The 18838-nt window shown below is 59.3% G+C and overlaps 1 protein-coding gene across 1 annotated transcript in view; it reads left to right on the top strand.

Annotated features, from left to right (window-relative positions):
- The window catches only part of ADGRA1 (adhesion G protein-coupled receptor A1), a 33355-nt gene that overhangs the window by 9363 nt on the left and 5154 nt on the right, over nt 1–18838 (top strand). Inside the window, exons 4-5 of the mRNA XM_065894728.1 lie at nt 849–972; nt 5220–5365. Coding sequence (XP_065750800.1) covers nt 849–972; nt 5220–5365 — 270 coding nt within the window. The remainder of the gene's footprint in view (nt 1–848; nt 973–5219; nt 5366–18838) is intronic.

Below are 18838 nucleotides of genomic sequence, written 5' to 3'. Positions count from 1 at the left end.
GGCGTGTCCAAGGCCAGGGTCACAGGTAGAGACTTGGGCGTGTCCAAGGCCAGGGTCAGGGGAAGAGGCTTGGGCGTGTCCAAGGCCAGGGTCATAGGTAGAGGCCTGGGTGTGTCCAAGGCCAGGGTCAGGGGAAGAGGCTTGGGCGTGTCCAAGGCCAGGGTCAGGGGAAGAGGCTTGGGCATGTCCAAGGCCAGGGTCAGGGGAAGAGGCTTGGGCGTGTCCAAGGCCAGGGTCACAGGTAGAGACTTGGGCGTGTCCAAGGCCACAGAGAAGCTGTGGTCATAATCACAGCTGCAGGCATAGGCTAAGCAATTCCATTTTGTCCATCGCCAGGGCTGGGGGCTGGTCATGGGTATGCTCACAGCCACAGGCAGCGTCCTATCCAGGTACAGGCCCGGCCACAGGGGATCATGTCAGGGACAGTCAGTCACAGCCTCCTCCTGAGGTACAGCCTCTGCTCAGAGAGGGAAGAACTCTGTCTGGGGAACCAGGAGGCGGGACTGGGTTTCTTCCCCATCCTCCCTCTGGAACACTGGACAAATCATAGCGTCCCAGGGCCTCAAGGTCCTCTTCTGTCCAATGACCAGAGACCTCCCAGTCACAGTATTCCAGGGCGATTTTCCAACAAACCACCCAAGGCCACATGCTAAGGTGGATTCAGTGAGTCCATCCATCTTTCCCCGGCCTGGTCTCTCTGGTGTGCTTTTCCCTGCCCGTCTTCGTCCCGCTCCGAGGTCTTCAGCCCATTCCCCGCGTGGACGGGACATGGCATTTGGAGAAAAGGGTTCACTTCTACGCTCTGCCCTGAGAGGCCGGTTCCTGACCTGAAATCTCCGTTCCCGCAGCGCCATCCGGATCAGCCGGAAAGGCCGGCACATGCTCCTGAACTTCTGCTTCCACGCGGCCCTGACCTTCTCCGTGTTTGCTGGCGGCATCAGCCGCACCAAGTACCCTACCCTGTGCCAGACGGTGAGTGCTTTGGGTCTTCATCTTGCTACAAACTCTGAAGTGCTTGTCGACTCTCCTTCCAAAGGGGAAACTCGTGACAACCGTCTTGTGTGTGAAACCACACTCAAGCGCTCGCTTAGGCTTCTCGTGAAGGGGGCAGTTAAGCATCCAGTGTGCCTACACCCCTCCCGCGTGAGTCTGACCGACTTGCTCAGCATTTGATCATGTCATTTAGTTTATTTTCCAATCGGACCAGTTTTCTCCAAGGCTTATGGTGACATGTTAATGAGACATTCATAGTCCGGGGCTCATCACAGAAACAGGGATGCGATCTGCCTCTCCTGCAGAGACAGGTGGGGTAGGAGCACAGGGGTGGGACCCCCTGCTCCCTCGGCCCAGGTAAGAGTCCATGGATGTAGGTGAGAGAGTGCCATCGCTGGTGGGTCGCTGGGGATTCGGGGCCATGGAAGAGACACGCGGGCCCCACCCTCTAAGTGAGACTCGGCGGTCTTGTGCTGGGGAGGTCTGGCCCTCTCAGGTGAAAGGGGAGCACAGAGAAGACACAGAGGGGTCTTCTTCCCACCCCACAGCCCCTCCTGACCTTCCTTAAAAGGGGGGAAAGGGACTTCCCTGGCAGTCCAGTGGTTAAGACTCCGCACTTCCACTGCAGGGGGCCCAGGTTCGATCCTTGGTCGGGGAACTAAGATCCCACCTGCCACACAGCACGGCCAAAAGAAGGCGGGATGGGTAGTACGAACTACCCTCCGGTCCTGACAGAGCCCAGAAAGAGGCCCTTCCGTCAACTGTGAGTCAAGGACAGAAGGCCCAGGTGCCTTTGCAACTGGATATCGAGGCCCCTCGTGCTCTCCCCGTCCAGCCTCTCACCAGCCCGCCTACTCCTGGCCTCAGCTCAGCCCAGTGGACAGTGCCCTCCAGGTGGGCAGATCCCTCCAGCACCCAGGCGGGGGCCAGGTGGGGCTTCCCCATGGACCACAGGGCATCTCACCAAGGACTCATTTGGTGTGTGTCCATCTGCTTGGACCACGTGGAGGGAGCATCTCTGCCGGCACCCACCAGGACGTCACATGCAACCCTCGCAGCCTTGGTTGTGTGAATTCAACAACAGTTTATTGACAGCCGTGAGGGCTGCTGCAGCCCAGTTACCTGGCCTCCACGCCCCCTGTCCACACGAAAAATGACTCGTCCTCCTGCACAGACGGTGGCAGCTGGGCGGCTCCTGGGTGTCAGGGGCAAGAGGCTGCTCCCACAGGGGCACCTTGGGGAGGAGTCAGGCTGTGAGCTCCCCCCCGATGCCCTCCTCCCTGCAAACAGGGTGCCAGACCCATGAGACAGGACCTGGGGGCCCTGTGGCCCAGTCTTCCCACGCTCCTCTACACGGAAGAGAGGTCACTTTTCTGCAAATCCATGTTAGGGCCAACCATCCCATTGGGAAGACGATTCTGCCACCTGTTCCTGGACCCCAGCAGAAAAGTCACCAGCACATCCCTGAAAACCATGCAGAGGGGCAGACACGCTTCCGGAAGCCTCTCGATAGCGTGGAAACACCCCCTGGGAGAGCCCCGGGAAATCCAATTTACCGTCCGCCTGTGAACACCTGCTGAGACGTGGAGCCATCTGGAAGCAGTGATATGGATTGTTATCTTTATTCCACACTTTGCCACCAACGCTCCGCACGCCGGGACCCTGCAGTGGGAGCCCTGGGACCTGGCGGTGCAGCCAGCCCCTCAGGTCATCACGGCCCTTACAGGCCTGGGAGCCCCGCCTCCCCCAACTGGGAGCCCACCCCAAGACTGCCAGCCCAGACAGAGGCTCTGGGGGCCAGGCGTCCTCGTGGCAGCCGAGGCCTGGCCGGTGCAGCCGGGTGGACCCCGAAGTGTGTGGTGGATGGGGGCGGACAGGCCTGGGGGGTCTGGAGAGGCAGGATCTGCAGAGGTCCTGCTGGTGTGAGACACGCTCGGTCCCCTCGTAGTGACAACCTCATGGTCCTGTCGGGGAGCAACCTCGGTTCTGGAGTCCGTGCTGGCCTGGCTTCCCGACCACGTTTCCAGAAGGAATCAGGAACTCGCTTTCTCTCACAGACGAGCAGTAGGCCAGGTCTGGGGCAGTGAGAACAAGATTCCAGCAGGACAGCCGGCCGCACGCAGGCTGAACATCACCCACCGAGCGCCCAGAGGAGAGAGAGCAGGTGCGGGGCTGGGTGGCCACAGCCGTGGGGCCGTCGCTCGCTGGAGGAGAGAGAGCCCAGGGGACATGGCCCAGGACCAGGACGGTTGGAAGGTGTGAAGGTTGACATTCTGTGTCGAGCCGAACAGCCATGGTGCAAACATCTTTTTGGTCAAACCTCTTTCTGCGCCCGTCTGTGAGCGTGTTTCTGTGTGAGGTGAACATTCGAGCCGTGGCCGGAGGAAAGCAGACTGTCCTCCCCAACACTGGCCTCATCCAGACCACGCGGGCCTGGACAGAAGAGAAGTCTGAGTAAGAGAGACCCCTGTGTGTCCTGGGGCTGGGACCTCAGTCTCTCTCCTTTGGATCCGGGCTCAGACCGAAACCGCACAGTTGGCTGTCCCGCCAGCTGCAAATTCTGGGTGTCCCAGCCTCCGTGATCACACAAGCCGAGTCATTAGCATAAATGTGGATTTGCTCCGGCCGGCGGCCAGCCTGCCCTCACCGCGACAGCGACAGCTCACCACCACCCGAGGCCTGACACAGACCCCGCAGCCAACCCTCCTCATCCAGGTGTCACAGGGAAATGTGTTACAGAGACATGAGGAACGAGAGTGGCTCAGGATGGCTGGAGGGAACAGACGGTTGTTATGGCGACGAAACCATGGCTGCGAGCCTCACTGAAGGGCTCCCTGACATCATGGGCATGGGCGGCCGCCGCGGGCCCCGCTAATCCCTGTGCGTCAGCGCCAGCCCTGGGTCCGGAAGCACGGGCGGCGGCCAGCATGGCAGAGGGGCCGTCTGGACGCCAGGGTAACGACCCTGCGACCGCTCCACGTGTCCAGCCTGAAGCTGGTGTCTGGCAGACGGAGTCCTGCCGTTTACACCTTCTCATCACCCACAAACTTTCACAGTCCGGGCGATGCTCAGGACAGACGGGTGAAGGGCAGACCTGGCTCTGCTGCCTCCCTGCCCCCACTCTGGGTTCCGGGTCCTCTTCCCGGCCTGGGACCAGCTCCAGAGGCCGAGGGTGGCGTTCCTTCTAAGGACGTGTCTCTGACTGTTTCTACTCACACGTGAAGAGAGCCACTCTGCTGTCCTGCCGTCGAGGGCCAGGCCCACATGGTCCCCTTTCCTCCTGTTTCTGGTGCGGGGAGTTCTAGCCCCTCAGGTCCTCATGCCTCCTCTCGGCCAGGCTGGGGTGAGGCCCTGAGCTCAAGGCCCCAGGCGCACACGGCCCCACCACGAGGCCCAAGTCAGGCGGAGGGAAAGGCTGGGCTCTCCCCGCTGCAGGGAGCCATCTGAAACCGTAAACACAGCCCAGTGAGTTTCCCACCACCCCACGGTGTTCTCACCCATTATTACGGAGCCTTCTCATAAGTAAACACTGAACCCTGGAGTTGATAAATCATTATAATGGTGCGATGTTACCTTTATTCCCAGAATCTCTGTATCCCTTAAACGTTGACATCCTTACAATTACAGCCATGTTTTACTTGTCATTGCGAAATGTCAGGTTATTACTTCAAAGGTAACTCATTTTACAGAATCGGATGGAGATGACGGGGTGTGGAATATGTAATCAGCTAAGGCAGATTATTGCCATAGTAATGAGCGACTCCGACTGGCAGGGAGTGAACTTCAGCCTCTGACCCCAAAGCACTGTATCTCACCCGCGAGCCGCAAACACCGGAATCCCGGGAGACCCCGCTGCGCCGTCGCCCCTCCCTTCCTTTGGTGGGCGCCGCTGGGGCTGAGCCATGCCAACCACACAGACGTGTGCACCCGGCCCACGTGCGGGAGGATGTGCTCGCCACTAGGACCGTGCCCAGGGTGTCGCTCACACACCTCTCTGCAGGATGGCCATGCTGACCGTTCAAGTGTCCTGGCAGCCCACGCGACTCCCTTGAGCTCCAGCCCCTGTGAAGTGTGGCATCTGCCCCGAGGACCCCAGTGCCCCCTGCCAGTCCCACTTCCTGTCACCGCCTCCCGAGGATGCGAGGGGGAGGGGCTCGGACTTGGGGGGACGTGCGCTGGCGGAGGCGGGGCTGGGGGGGGCTGGCTCACTCGCTCTCTCCCCCCAGGTGGGCATCGTGCTGCATTACTCCACACTCTCCACCATGCTGTGGATCGGAGTGGCCGCCAGGAACATCTACAAGCAGGTGACCAAGAAGGCCCCGCTGTGCCCAGGGGCAGACCAGCCACCGCACCCCAAGCAGCCCCTGCTCAGGTACTGAGTGCACCTGGCCACCCCACCACCAGGCTCCAAGAGACCCCGGCCCTGGACCTCCCTCTGGGGCTCTTGGCCACAAGGGCACCGGGGGCCTGAGGATGATCCAATGGCACAGGTGGCCAGGGGCAGGGTGGGGCTCCGGTGCTGGGGTGACTGCCCTCTGGTACTGCTGAGTTCCCGCGGGGAGAACCCCAGCACCCATGTCGGGTGGGCGTGGGGAGAGATGGCTCTGTGGTGGGTCCGTGGCCTGGTCTTGGCTTTGGTTTATTCACGGGTCTCAGAGAGCTAAGAGGGGGGCCTGGTCTCAAGGTGACTGCGAGGCTCGGCCACGGGTTCGGAGGCCCCCTCCAGCCAGTTGTCCCCGTTGCCTCCTTGGGCCGCGCAGGCTCGAGGTGAACGTGGTCGGAGCAGGCCTGGGGCCGATGGGAGCCCCAGACCCCCTGCCAGCATCTGAGCCAGGGAGATGCTGTGGCACCAGCCTGCCGGGGCCACGGCAGGAGTGCATCTCACTTCACGCCAAGGAGCGATCTCGGCTCCTTTAGGCAAGGACATACCTGCCCCCGCACTGGGCAGCCATCTGTGGCAATCACTGTTTTGCTGGGCTCTGCCCTTCAATTTTCTGAGCCAAGACTGAACCCAAATCGGCCGTCGGCAAGAGCCAGGCTCAGATCGGCCTACGTGGCCCTGAGCCTGGGCACCAGCTGCCCAAAGCCATCCGGCTGCCGCCATCTCCAGGACGTCACCTGAGCTCGGAGAGCATAAGCCTTGGCTGCCCACTGAGCTTCCCCAGGGTGCCTGGACACTGGGGCTGGGGGGGGGGGGAGGGGGACCCTTGGCGTTTGGGAGCCTTTTGCCTGGGATTCCTGAGACGATCCCAGCCAGGTGGTCCCTGGGAAAGGCAGCTGCTACCGCTGTGAGGTTGCGGCCCATGCGGGGGGCACCAGGGACACCCGGCCCCTCGGACCGAGCTCTGTCTGGCTTTGCATTTGGAGGGATGTGGACCAGCGCTCAGTAAGCCCACAGACCGGCAGAGCGGCCATTCTGAGGCAGATTAAAAAGCGCCCTGTGTTATTTAAGTGGATAGCGACCCCCCACAACACCACGCCGTCCCCGCCCCCAGGCTTCCGACACTGTTTGATTTTCAGGTGGAACAGACGCATTGCCATGTGGCAACCAGGGGCAGTGGCGCTTTCACAGTGACTTCGGCCAGGGAAGCGGGATTTCATCATCTCGTCTCCTGCCAGGGAGGCCCCAGGTCCCCTGGGTTTAAAAATCACTCTCAAAATGCATTTGTGGGTCTGAAAGTGATTGAAGCGCTGCCTGGTTGCTTGAAGACTGGGGTGGAGCTGTGGAGCTCGCTCTGTTTTTCTCTGACAGCTTCAAAATGCACGTGACCCGGCTGGGCGCCCAGCACCGCGGGGCTCCGTGACCTGGGGCCTGGGGTGGGGACTGCCCCAGCCACGCTGTCACACCCGCAGGTCACTCGGGGAAACTGGCCGCTCCTGGTGCTGGCCGGAGGCCACTGCCACACCCCCGCCCCAGCGTCCATTTCCTTTAGTACGAAGGGCCTTGACACTGGGGCGTCCACGTAGCACTGTGACCCCAGTAGCTCCCTCGGTTACCGGCCTGCCCGTCGCCACCCCGTCCCGGCACGCACACCCGCCACGGGTGCAGATGTCAGAGGGCGGGGGCGTCTGCTTCCGGCTCCCCCCGTCACCAGCACAGTCTGCTCTCTCGGCCCGGCCTGGCCGGGGGCTGGCGGCGAATGTGATGGGCCTGGGCCTTCTCCAGAGAGACCAGAGGCTGATCGTGGGGACCCCAAAGGCTGAGGGGAGCCGTCAGGGACCAGAGACTTTCGTCCCAGGCCCCCAGGGCTCACATTCTGCCCTCCACGCTCCAGGCCCTGCAGCTTCTGCCCTCAGCCTCCTCAACCGGAAGCACCCTCACCAGTGGGGATCTTCCAACCGGCCCCGCAACAGGCGTCCTTTTACTGCATCCTTGACCCCACTCCCAAGACTAGAAAGTCGCCTGGGCTTTACCAACAGCAACAGGAAGTTAGCTCCTGGGACTCCCTGAGAGGGAAGCGCCCCAAAAGGCCACGTGCTGCCAGGGCGTGCTGCGTAAGCTGTCAGAACAGAGCGCACCATGTCTTGCTGGACCCTCGGGGAGGGCTGGGCAGCACGGGCAGTGGCCAGAGACCCTGTGTCCTCCCAGCCCAGCTCTGCAGTTTTCCACTGAGAAATAAAAAGAAAACAGTTGCGAAATCCCACACAAATATTAAAATAGTTTTCTCCATTTCTGCAAAAATGGCCATTGGACTTTGGATAGAGATTGCATTGAATCTGGAGAGCACGTTAAGCTGTGTTACCATTTTACCATTATTAGCAGCATCCAATCTGTAAACGCAAGATGTCTTTCCATTCTTCTTTAATTCCTCCCGGGAATGTTTTACGGTTTTCAGTGCACATATCGTGTGCTCTGTGGTTGAATTTTTCCCGAAGTATTTTTTTATGCTATCGTAAATGGGACTGTTTCCTTAGCTTTATATTCAGGCTGTTCATTGCGTATGTACAGAAATACAACTGATTCCTTGTGTTGATCTTGTGTCCTGCAACTTGGCTGAAATTGCTTACTAGCTCCAGCAACTTTCCGTGGATCCTTTGGGGTCTTATCTACCTCATGTTATCTGCATGGAGGGAGTATTACTTCTTTGTTTCCAATTTGAGTGCTTTTCTTTCTTTTCTTGCCTAATCGCTCTGGCTAGGACTTCCAGGACTGTGTTAGTCCTCTCTCTTTTTCTCTTGGTCTAGCTAATAGTTAGAAAATTTTGTCAATCTTTTTGAAGAACCAACTTTGATCTCATCCATTTTCTCTATTTTTTAATTTTTCTTTTTTGAAATAGGCGACATTGGTTGAGCACATACTCTGTCACGCTCTATGCTAAAGGGCAGGCACGTGTTTTACGATTATTCACAGTTTGTTTAGAACAGAAAATGTGTCTGACGTAAAGTAAGTTTAATAATACCTCATAGTTTACACAGTACTTTCACACACATTAGAGGGAACATGACTATTTCTATTTTACAAAATAAGGAAACTGAGGCATAAAGAGATTCGAGGGTTGTCCCGGTTCATACATCAGCAGCTAATTAGTGATCGCCTCTATTGCATTGATCTCTGCTCTAGTGTCTATTATTCCCTTCCTTCTGCTGATTTGAATTCAGTTTGCTCTTCTTTGTCCCACTTCCTTACAGTATAAAGTCAGATTCCTAATTTGAGATCTTTCTGTTTTGACTCTAGAACTTATGGCTATGAATTTCCCTCTGGGCAATGCTTTTGCTGATCCCAGAGGTTGTGGTGTGTTGTGGGGTTTATTCATTCATCTCAAGGTCTTTTCTGATTGTCCTTGTGATTTTCTCTTCTACCCACTGGTTATTTATGAATGTGTTGTTTATTTTCCACAGATCATTCGGTTTTCAGGGGGTGGGGTGAATCTCTCTAGAATTGTGCTGAAAGTCTTAGAGACAGCTGAGTGAGGGAATTCCAGATTGACTGAAGGGCCACGTGGCTGAGGGGAGAGAACTTGACTCCAATGATGGGAAACATACTATTTCAATCCTTCTGGTGTTTGGAAAGCTCCGAGGTCAGGGTCAGGAGCCGGGGAGGGCCTGGGGTGGAGGTGGGTTACTTTGCAGGTTCTGCTGGGGGGCTGCACGGCCAGGTTAGCTGTCTGCTTTCTCTATATGAGGAATGGAATGGGTGTGGAGTGTGGGCTCTAGGGGAGCACCTCGATTCAGGCCCCGGGCCAGGCCCAAGGGTCACCGAGCAGAGTCAAGGCCTTTATGGGTCTCTCATGGCTGTGAGCTGAGTGTGAATTGGGTCCCTGGCCCGTCAGTCCTGCCTCAGGGCTTCTTGCTGGGGTATCACCACTTGGAACAAAAGGGTGTACGTTTATACAAGGAGGTGCTACCCCTCAGCTTTGGGGGTGGGAGTCTGGGGATAGGCCAGACTCAGAGCCTCAGCTGGGCCCAGGATGTCAGCACCAGGACCTTCTGGTTTTCTTGGGGTGGGGGTGGGGGGTAGGCCTTGGGGAACCAGCACATGGGCAGCGCAGGAAGCATTGTGAAGGGCTAGGGGGAGAGCGGAGGTGGGAAAGAACAGCAGGAGGTGAGAGAGGACCATATGCCCCACAGGGGAGCTGCCCAGTGAGGGGGCAGGACTGGAGCATGGACCCGGCCAGGAGCCCGGTCCAGCTCCCAAGGGCCCACCCAGCCCAGCCTCCACAACCAGGTCCCCTGATCCAGGACACAGCACTGCGCACCCATGACAGGGTCCCCTCACACCAAGATGCCTGGAGGGACTCAAGGCAGAGCTCCCCACTCCAGCCACCACCACCCAGTGTCCATGCAGCCCTGGCGCAGCCTTCGGTCCCCAAGGTGCCAATGCTGTTTCTCAGAGGTCCCAACACAACTAATAGTGTGTCCACGAGGGACACAAAACCACACCCACACTCCTGTGTGTCCACATGGACCCGAGCACACACCCAGCACCCTGGTGTGTCCACATGGACCCGAGCCCACACCCAGCGCCCTGGTGTGTCCACGTGGACCCGAGCGCACACCCAGCACCCTGGTGTGTCCACGTGGACCCGAGCCCATGCCCAGCGCCCTGGGGTGTCCACATGGACCGGAGCCCACGCCCAGCGCCCTGGGGTGTCCACGTGGACCTGAGCGCATGCCCAGCACCACCACACACAGCAGGCGGCTCAGTAAGGCACTGGCACCGTCACCCCCACGCCAGTGTCAGGAAGCTGGGCGTTGCTCCATGTTGTTCTCATCCCCTCCCCACGTCAGGAGGAGCCCCTGTGCTCCCAGGCTCCCCTCCTCTGTCACCCCGGCCCCCCTCAGCCACTGTACTCCCTTCAGACTGTTCTCCGTCCCCCAGGCCTCCCACCCTCAGTGCCCTTCCATCCAACCCCCATCCCTCCAGAGTCCCCTCCTAACGTGGAAGCACGCAGGGCCCTGACGCCACTGATGCCAGTCCCCAGCCTGAGCCCCCGCCTTCCCCCAGCAGCCCCTGCTAGGACGCCTGCTTCCACCATGTGGTGACGGCCCCTCCCCACGCCTGCCACTCCCTTTGCTCCTGCAGGACCGTATCCCTGGATCCCACAGAATGCTGTTGGCAGCCATCCCAGTACATCTAACAGGGGCTTTGCTGCGTCCTCCCCCTGGACTGAGGGAAAGGACTGCCTCTGCCCCTTTGTCTCCTCTGAACCAGGCTCACAGCTCTTCCTCATTAAATGTCGAAACCACATGCAGATAAATGATAGTGATTCAGTAAATATTTTTTAATTTGGCCTTGAATGCATGACCTCAGTGCTAATCTGAGCTGGGCTCTGGAGGAAAGCAGTCTGATCAAAACTCTGTTCTGACGTGAGGACCAGAGGCTCAGCTATCATCACGGGACTCCCGGGGTCCCCCCCTCCACTGCTCAGCATGGAGGTGGTGGCTGCTTGGCTGTGGTTCCACAGAGGGACCCACACAGGGCCGCAGTGGGAGGAGACCCTTCAAGCTGAGTCTGGGAGAATCTGCACAGGCTAGCACGCTGGGGAGGGGTTTCTAGGAATGTAGACGCTGGGTGAAGGGTGATAAAGCACAGCTCCAGGAAGAAACGCAGACGAGGCCTCGAAGGGGGCTCGTTGTACTCACAGAGGGGGCCACAGAGCCACGCCAGGCACACAAGGCACAGCCAAGGTGCTCGACCCAGAGGTGCGGACCTTGCTGAGGCCCGGGGTGCACTGGGGCACTGGCACCGGGGAATTCCACTGGGTGGTCTGAAAGCAAAACCAAGCAGCAGGAACAGACAGAAGACCGAGTCCAGGGCTGGGTCTGCCACGCGGGCTCAGCTGGTCGGGGTGTGATTTGCAGCGTGTGGCTGAGAAGGTGCTGAAGCTCCAAGCAGGAAGCCAGGTGGAGGATTCTTCGCACGGGATCGTCCTCCAGGAGCAGAAGGCACGCAGGGTTCTGCCCAGGGAAGCCGGCTGCGGGCACATTCAGATCTGCCCTGGGGACCGGCTGCACAGGCGCCCCTGCAGCCCGAGCACCACAGCTGGTGACCTCCAGACCTGCCATTGGCACAAGTGTCCAGGCCGACCCGGCACATGGAACACCCTCATCAGTCAGTGACACGGGGAACCACCGAGACCCAGGTCCCCAGCCGCCAGCCTCGGGGAGCAGAGCCGGCCTGCTGGTCAGCACTTCCGAGTGTCAGCGGGGAGGAGAGGGAGAAAGCTGGGGAGGGAGAGCCTGGCTGAGAGACACAAACAGAGAAAATGAGGCAGGTGTCCACGCCGAGGGCCAGGGGGCCATGGCTCGGCCACTGCTGAGAGGCCACCACCATGAGGCGGGCTCGGCACCCAAACTTCACGACTCTTTGTCTCTTTAGCCTTGTTCAGGCCCTTCTCTGTCCACGTCTCTACCTTCCCTGCCTGTGTCATCCCCACGGAAGGTGCCGCGTGTAACCTGGTGATCGTGAGTCTCCAAGCCCAGCCGCTCGTGGGCCGTTCAGCCAGCACCGGGGGAGCCACTGGAACAGCTGTGCAGGGCAGCGTCCGCAGCCTCTGTGGATGGATGGGCGGCCAAGGCCCCTCCGCCAGGGTCTCTGGGTGGACAGACCTCTCCACCTCTCCCGCTCCCTTAGCCTCAGTCCATTCGGGTGACGAAAACAAAAGTCCACAGGCCGGCGGCTTAAACAACAGACACTTGTTTCCCACGGTCTGGAGGCCAGCCGTCCAGCACAAAGGCACCAGCAGCTTCGCTGTCTCGTGAGGACCAGCTTCCTGGTTCCTAGGTGTCCGTCTTCTTGCTGCGACCCGACATGGCAGAAGGGACTGGGAGCTCTCTGGGGTCTCTCATACGGCGCTAATCCCATTTGTGAGGGCTCCACTCGCATTACCAAGGCCCCTCCTAATACCACCACTTGGGTTTAGGATTTCAACATGGGAACCGGGGACATTCAGTCCACAGCAGTCGGCCAAAGAGAGTCGACCTCACAATCAAACGAAGCTTCTTGCTGTGGTTTTACTGAAGCTCGGAGGCTAATTCCCAATCCAGCTGCATGTAATTACATCCTAATTTTGCAATCTGTTCTGCCCTTAGTGCACCTAGGTAGTTTCCTATTACTTAAGGTCAGCTGGTGGTTTTCTTATCTGGAAACTGCAGTCGGCGCTGGTGCTGAGGTGCCTACACCCTGGATGACAGGCGCCTGCAGTTCGTCCATTAGCCCACGTGCAGTCGGCCCCGACCCTGGACGGCCCTGCCTGGTGGAGGGATAGTTCCCTGGGGCTCTCTCTGCCAGGAACCCCTTCTCGCAGCAGTGATTAAAGACGGCCGGGGTCTTGGGACATGCTCGGCAAGCGCTGGGCCAGCCGGAACCACACAACCCCCCGGCACGGCCACGGGGGCAGAGGGCTCCGGGGCCGTCGGTGAACCGAGCAGGACCCTCCAGGCCTGACCCCCGGGGCCCCGTGAGGCCACACCTGGGATCACGTCCTGGCTCACAGACCTGGCCCAGGAACACAGGGCTCCTTCTAGGTGAAAGCAACCGCGCGGCCCCACAGGCTGGCACATCACTGAGAGAATCGTGGCAATTGGGGTGCGGTTTCATGCTGGTCATCGTAAAGTGCCCTGGTTACATGTTAAACGCAGGGCACACTCTGAACAGGAGATGGTCTTGGAGCATCTGCATGGCATAGTCAGGGCTTAGACCGGCGTACCTCACTGTGTGGCCTTGAGGCCTTCAGCCACCAGCTTTTCTCCAGGCCTCAAATCATCAAGGATTATCATCTTCCTGTCCACCACGGTCAGTGCAAGCTGGACGTGAGGGTCTGCATCTCAGAGGCACATCGGTGGCTCTAAAAGCCACATACCTGGGCAATGGATGTGCACGGCTCTCTCCCCTGAGCTGAAATCATCAACCTGACCTCTCGCGTTTCAGAAGTCCTGAGCAACACAAGGAGCGCTAACTGCACCAGGAGATGACGGACACCGGGTCTGAAGGGCGGTGCCTGGGCAGGTTCACAGGTCATCCTCACTCCAGCTTCCACCCCGCCCCCACCAACTGCATCTCCCTGGCTCAAGGACACAGGGAGGGCCTGGCAGCAGTGACCCCCATGAGAGTCGTTCGTATCCGCTCTTCATGTCAGCGCGTCTCGTCCACAAAGACCCAGGCTCCACGAGGGCGCGGACCAGCCAGGGTCTGTCGGCTGACGGCGGTTCCTCAGGCTGTCCTGGGGGAGGGTGCCCTTAGCACGTCTGGCCCCGGACAGTGGACCGACTGTCCAGCGGGGCGAGGGGGACTCATGGCCCTCACCCCGCGGTCAGGACCCTCATCACAGCCTGACGCGGCTTCTCCCAGGTCCTTTCTGGGGGCTCCTTCACCCACTGGTCCCTTCTGGTGGCCGAGCCGCAGAGGGAGAAACTGGCCTCTGCTGGCCTCCATCCTCTCTTGTGGCCCTTTGGACTCTCGGGGAAGCGTTGCTCCCCCTTGACCTGGAAAGAGGGTCCTCCGCTCAGCTCAGCTGACACAGGAAGGGCACTGGGGAGGCCGCGGGGATTTCAAAGTCAGGTTTCCCTGCAGCCCTGGAGGCTTGCGGATTACTAGCCTAAAAGCGGAAAGAGGGGACTCGTAAACAAAAGCCCATTTAAAATACTGAAGCTCAAGTAGATGGGACCTGCGCTGCTGGAGCCAGAAACCCCAGTGGCCTGAGCTCACTGTGTGCCCGTCACTGACACCGCACCCTCGAGGGCAGCTGGGCCTGCCTGGAGCTGGGGACAGGCACACGCAGGGGCTCCTCACCCAGCCCCACAGCTGCCCGCCCAGGACCCGAGTGGCTTCGGCAGGGACAGCGCCCTCCATCTGGGCCCTGCGCCGGCTGTCCAGCGTTCTCTGTCCCGGGAGCTGGTTTATTCTGACTGGACGCGGGCTCCAGCCAGGCGAGCGTGCAGGGCAGGGCCCAGGCCCAGCTCAGAGGACAGGACGGGGGACAGTCAGGTGCCTGGGCAGGCGGGTGGTGGGGTCAGAGCCGCTGGAGCCCACACTCTCCAGGCTCTGTGGCACCCCAGGCTCAGGGAGAGGGCTGGTCCTTTCACTTTCTTTTCCTTTTTTTTAACTTTTTTTTTTTTTTTGAGAAATAGAACATTTTCACCCCAAATAAGTCTAAAGTATCAGCACAGGTTTATAACATTGTCGTGGGCCCTTCAGGGGCCGTGGAAACCTCAGCCGTGCCCACGCCCAGCCCCCTCTCTGTCCTCACTCATGACTTCTATTGCCTTTTTTAACAATTTTACCACCCCTAAACACCAGTTTTGTCTGCACTGACTTTGAGCCGTATCCACATGGAATCGCTCATTTCATATTTTTATCTGGTTTTTCACCGCACAGCGTGTTTTTCAGACCCGTCTCTGTAACTGTGTCACCATGTGGCCGTGTGACGTGGACAAATGACCAGCTCTCCGGTAGTCACGCTGCTCCTGGTGGCGCCGGAGGGGGGGTGTGACCCCACCAAACCCCTCAGCCCTTGCCCCTTTCCCTGGGGGGGGGACCTCTTGGGGGTCCCATCTGCCGTCCCCTGCTGAGCACCCAGCCTCCTCCCATCCTCCCTCTAGGCCGTGCGTCCGTCCATCCGTCTGTCCTTTGCCGTAAGACAGCGCACACCCCTGCATCACCTGGGGCTGCTGGCGTTACAAACGGCTGTCCCGACTCCTACCAGCTGGAAAGCACCTTCTGAAGCAGGAATCTGGGGCACGAATGCTGCGTCCGGTTAACAAACCCGTCCTTCTCTACAGGTGCCTCGTACACTTAGCTCTGTGATTCCACTGCCACTTACACTCCTGACTTCCGCCCAGGACGGGAATTTCTGGGTGGTGTAAGCTGGGGGACCAGGTTCGTTTCCTGCTCCTGTTGGAAAACATCACCACAAATTCAGGGGCTTAAAACTACACAGATTTATCATCACAGTCCTGGGGTCAGACGTCTAAACCAGCCCCCCTGGGCTAAATCCACGTGTGGACAGGGCTGGCCCTTCCGGACGCTCCAGGGTCGAATCCGTTTTCGTGCTTTTGCTCGCTTCTAGTGGTGGCTGCACCCTCGGCTCGCGGCCCCTCCAGCGCTGGGGTCACGACCTCACGGAGAGGCTGCGGCTGTACTGGAGTTGGCTGGTTGGGGTGGGGAGTGGAGGCTGCTGCAGGAAGGTCCATGCGGGACGGGGGAGCCGGGGCAGGTGGGGGCGGAGCATCCCCACCGCAGAGCATCCCCACCGCCGAGCGCCCAGCAGCCGCAGCGAGAAAAGTCGCCCTGGCCGAGGGGCCGGAGGCGGCCTCCAGCGCCCTCTGCTGACCGAGCCTGCACGGCGCCCTGCGACCTGTACTCGGCCCCCCACCCCACCCCCCCCCCCACCCCCGGCATGTGTGGACTTGGAGCCTGAACAGCCCAGGCAAAGGCCGGGCGAAGCTCCCTGCAGAGGAAGAGGTGCCCGGGGGGCTGGAGGGGGCCTGGCCGGAGGCAGCAGAGAGGCCGTGACCGCTCACCCTGCAGGACTCCAGGGCCAGGGCACAGGCTGGCTCCGGCTGCAGCCTCGCCGTGGGGGAGAGGGCGGTGTCAGCTGCGTGGACCCCGACTGTCCACCGCGGGCGGGGCAGAGCCAACCTACTGGCTCCAGAGCCCCGGCTGCCTCTCGGCCTCCAGGGAAGAGGGAGGCGTCGGCAGCACTGAATTGCCCCAGGCTGAGACCCGCAGCAGGGTCTCTGGGCAAGCTGTCCCCACGCTGGCTGTGGCTTAGCCATGTTGCCGGTTTCTCCTTCCACCCAGACACCAGAGAAGAGACCACCCTGGGCCCCCCGCTGCAGGGCTTCTCGGGGGGGCTCCCTGAGCCATGGGGCCGCGGGGGGCGGTGCAGGCTTGAGCAGGGGTCCCTTCCATGCGTGTCACATCCCGTGGGGCCGCCTGCCGATGCACCTCACCGTGTGCTCAAGGTGTCTCCTGATCCAACCCCGGGTTTCTCTCCGAGCAGCCCCGTCAGCAGTGGGAGCAGAGCGGCTGCAACACGGGGGTGTGGAGGCCTGCAGGCCAGACACCTTTGCTGCGTGGCTGGAGCAGGACCCTCAGGCCGGGTCCCCAGGCACTCGCTCCCCTGGGAAGATTTCCCCAGCTCACTGAGGCAGTCGCGCCATCGTCCCTGCAGTTTTATCTGGCCTGGCCGCTGCCCCACCTCGCGCTGAGCTGGAATCCTGGAGGCTGGCTCACTGCGCCTGCAGGGTGTGCAGGCGCAGCTCCTTTCCCTCGGCCCCTCCACGGAGGCGGCAGCACCCCCAGCCTCTGGCCCTCAGGCTGCCCTCACTCAGGCCTCACTGGCCTGTGACAGCATCCTGCGAATCTGGCCAGTTTCTGGGCACGTCGCTTCCCTTTTCCTTCTGCTCTGGGCTGGCCGCGCGGGTCCCGTGCTCACTCCCGGAGCCCCAGGGAAGGCACGCAGAGCTCATGCCCTGAGGTGCCTGGACAGTGCAGGGGCCTGCCCCACCATGCCCGCTCTCACCTACAAATAGTGGAGGACATCCTACGAGAACAGACACTCGGCACCACTCTTCAGAGGAACGTGCTGTGCTGGCAGCAGCTCGAGGGGAACGGGGTGGGCGAGGCCCCCGCCTTCATGGAGAACATGCAGGTGACCCGGGCGTGCAGGGAACAAAGCAGACGGCGTGGCAGGCGCAGAGGAGGTGAGCCTGGAGCCGCAGGACGGACAGAGCAGCGGGAGGGCCCAGGGTCCCGGCAGAGACAGAAAGGGGAGGCCCAGGCAGGAGTGAGCCTGGAGGGGCTGCAGGCAGCGATGGGGGTCTGGCCCACGGAGGTGCTTGGAGGGGCCCAGTCACCTGTCACTGGCCGCCATCAGGCCGAAAGTGCTGCTGCGCAGGCCCCGCCTCCCGGAAAGAGCCCTGGCAGATTCTCTTCAAGTGCGGAGCCCCCAGCCTCACCCCAGGAAGGGAGGCCCTGGTGGAGGGGCTGTGCTCAGCTGTTCTCTCCATGGGGAGACCCCTAGCCAGCCTGGATGGGACAGAGCCAAGTGTCCCTGTCCACTGTCAGGTTTCCCTCCGGGACCACACGGTCCTGATGCTGGGGCTTCGTAGTCGATCCTGCAGTCCATGTTGTTTTCAGGATGGCCTTCGATAGTCCAGACCCTTTACATTTCCATATAAATTTTAGAATAAATTATCCACTTAAAAGAAAGAATCTGCTGGGATTCCGGTTTGATGTCATTGTAAACAGCATTTTTATCTTCCAATGGTTTCCTGCTCGTGTACAGAGTATAACTGATTTTTTGTGTGATAAGCTCGTAACCTCTAAATGCTCTCGTTAGTCCCAGCAGTTGTCTTGGAGACGCCACAGCATCTTTCAGGTATCGAGTCAGGTGTACTTCCTTCATTCTCAGTGGTGCCTTTACTTCTTTGCTGCCTCCTCAGGGTGCCGGGGTGCCCAGGACAGGGTTCGCAGGGGCTGGGGGGAGGGGCACCTTGTCCGTTGCCGATCTTGGGAACCTCCACCATCTCACCGTCAAGGATGACACCACCGGCTACCAGTTTTCACAGACGCCTCCCAGTAGGTTGAGGAGATTCATCGATTCCTAGTTTGCTGAGATTTTTTTACGATGAATGCATCTTAAATTTTCTAACATGTTTTCGCTACACCTGTTAAGCAATGACATGGCTTCTCCTTGAGTTTATACGATGAACTGCATTGATCGATGTTTATGAGCAACCGGCTAATCCGCATTTCTGTGATCATTCTTACCTGACCCTGACGCTTTGTCCTTTTCATAGAGTCCTAGATTTCATTTGCTGGCACACTGTCGGAGATGTTTGTGTCTGTGCTCGTGAGGGTTGCTGTGTGTAATCAACTCTTTTTTAAGTGTCTCCATCTGAGCTGGGTATCAGCTCATGCTGGCCTCATAAATTGAGTCAGGAGGTGTTCCCTGCTCCTTTATTTTCCGGAAGAGCCCATATCAGATTGGTGTCCTCTCTTCCTCAGATGTGTGTTCTGATTCACTGGGGCCACTCGCAGAGCCTGGAGCTTCTCTGCGAGATGTTTGTGGTTATTGAAGTCCGTGTTCTCACTTGAAAGAGAGTATCCAGATTTTCTAATGCTTTCAGTTTTGGTAGCTTGTATTTTTCTCCAGGAATTTATCCATCTCATCTCAGTTGCTAATAGCTGGCGTGCAGTTGTTTACAGTATATGCGCATTTTCTCAATGCCTGTGGGTGGACGATTGTTTACAGCATATGCGCATTTTCTCAGTGCCTGTGGGTGGACGATGCTGGCCCCTCTTTCCTGATGCTGCCAATTTGTGCTCTCTCTCTTTACCCTGATCAATCCAGCTATGAGTGTATCGTTTTGTTGACTATTTTTTTTTCCCGGAAATCAA

Source organism: Phocoena phocoena, chromosome 16 (genome assembly GCF_963924675.1).
Source record: "Phocoena phocoena chromosome 16, mPhoPho1.1, whole genome shotgun sequence".
NCBI classification, from domain to species: Eukaryota; Metazoa; Chordata; class Mammalia; order Artiodactyla; family Phocoenidae; genus Phocoena; species Phocoena phocoena.
Note: the sequence above shows the minus strand (reverse complement) of the source record. Positions and strands in the feature narration are given on the sequence as shown.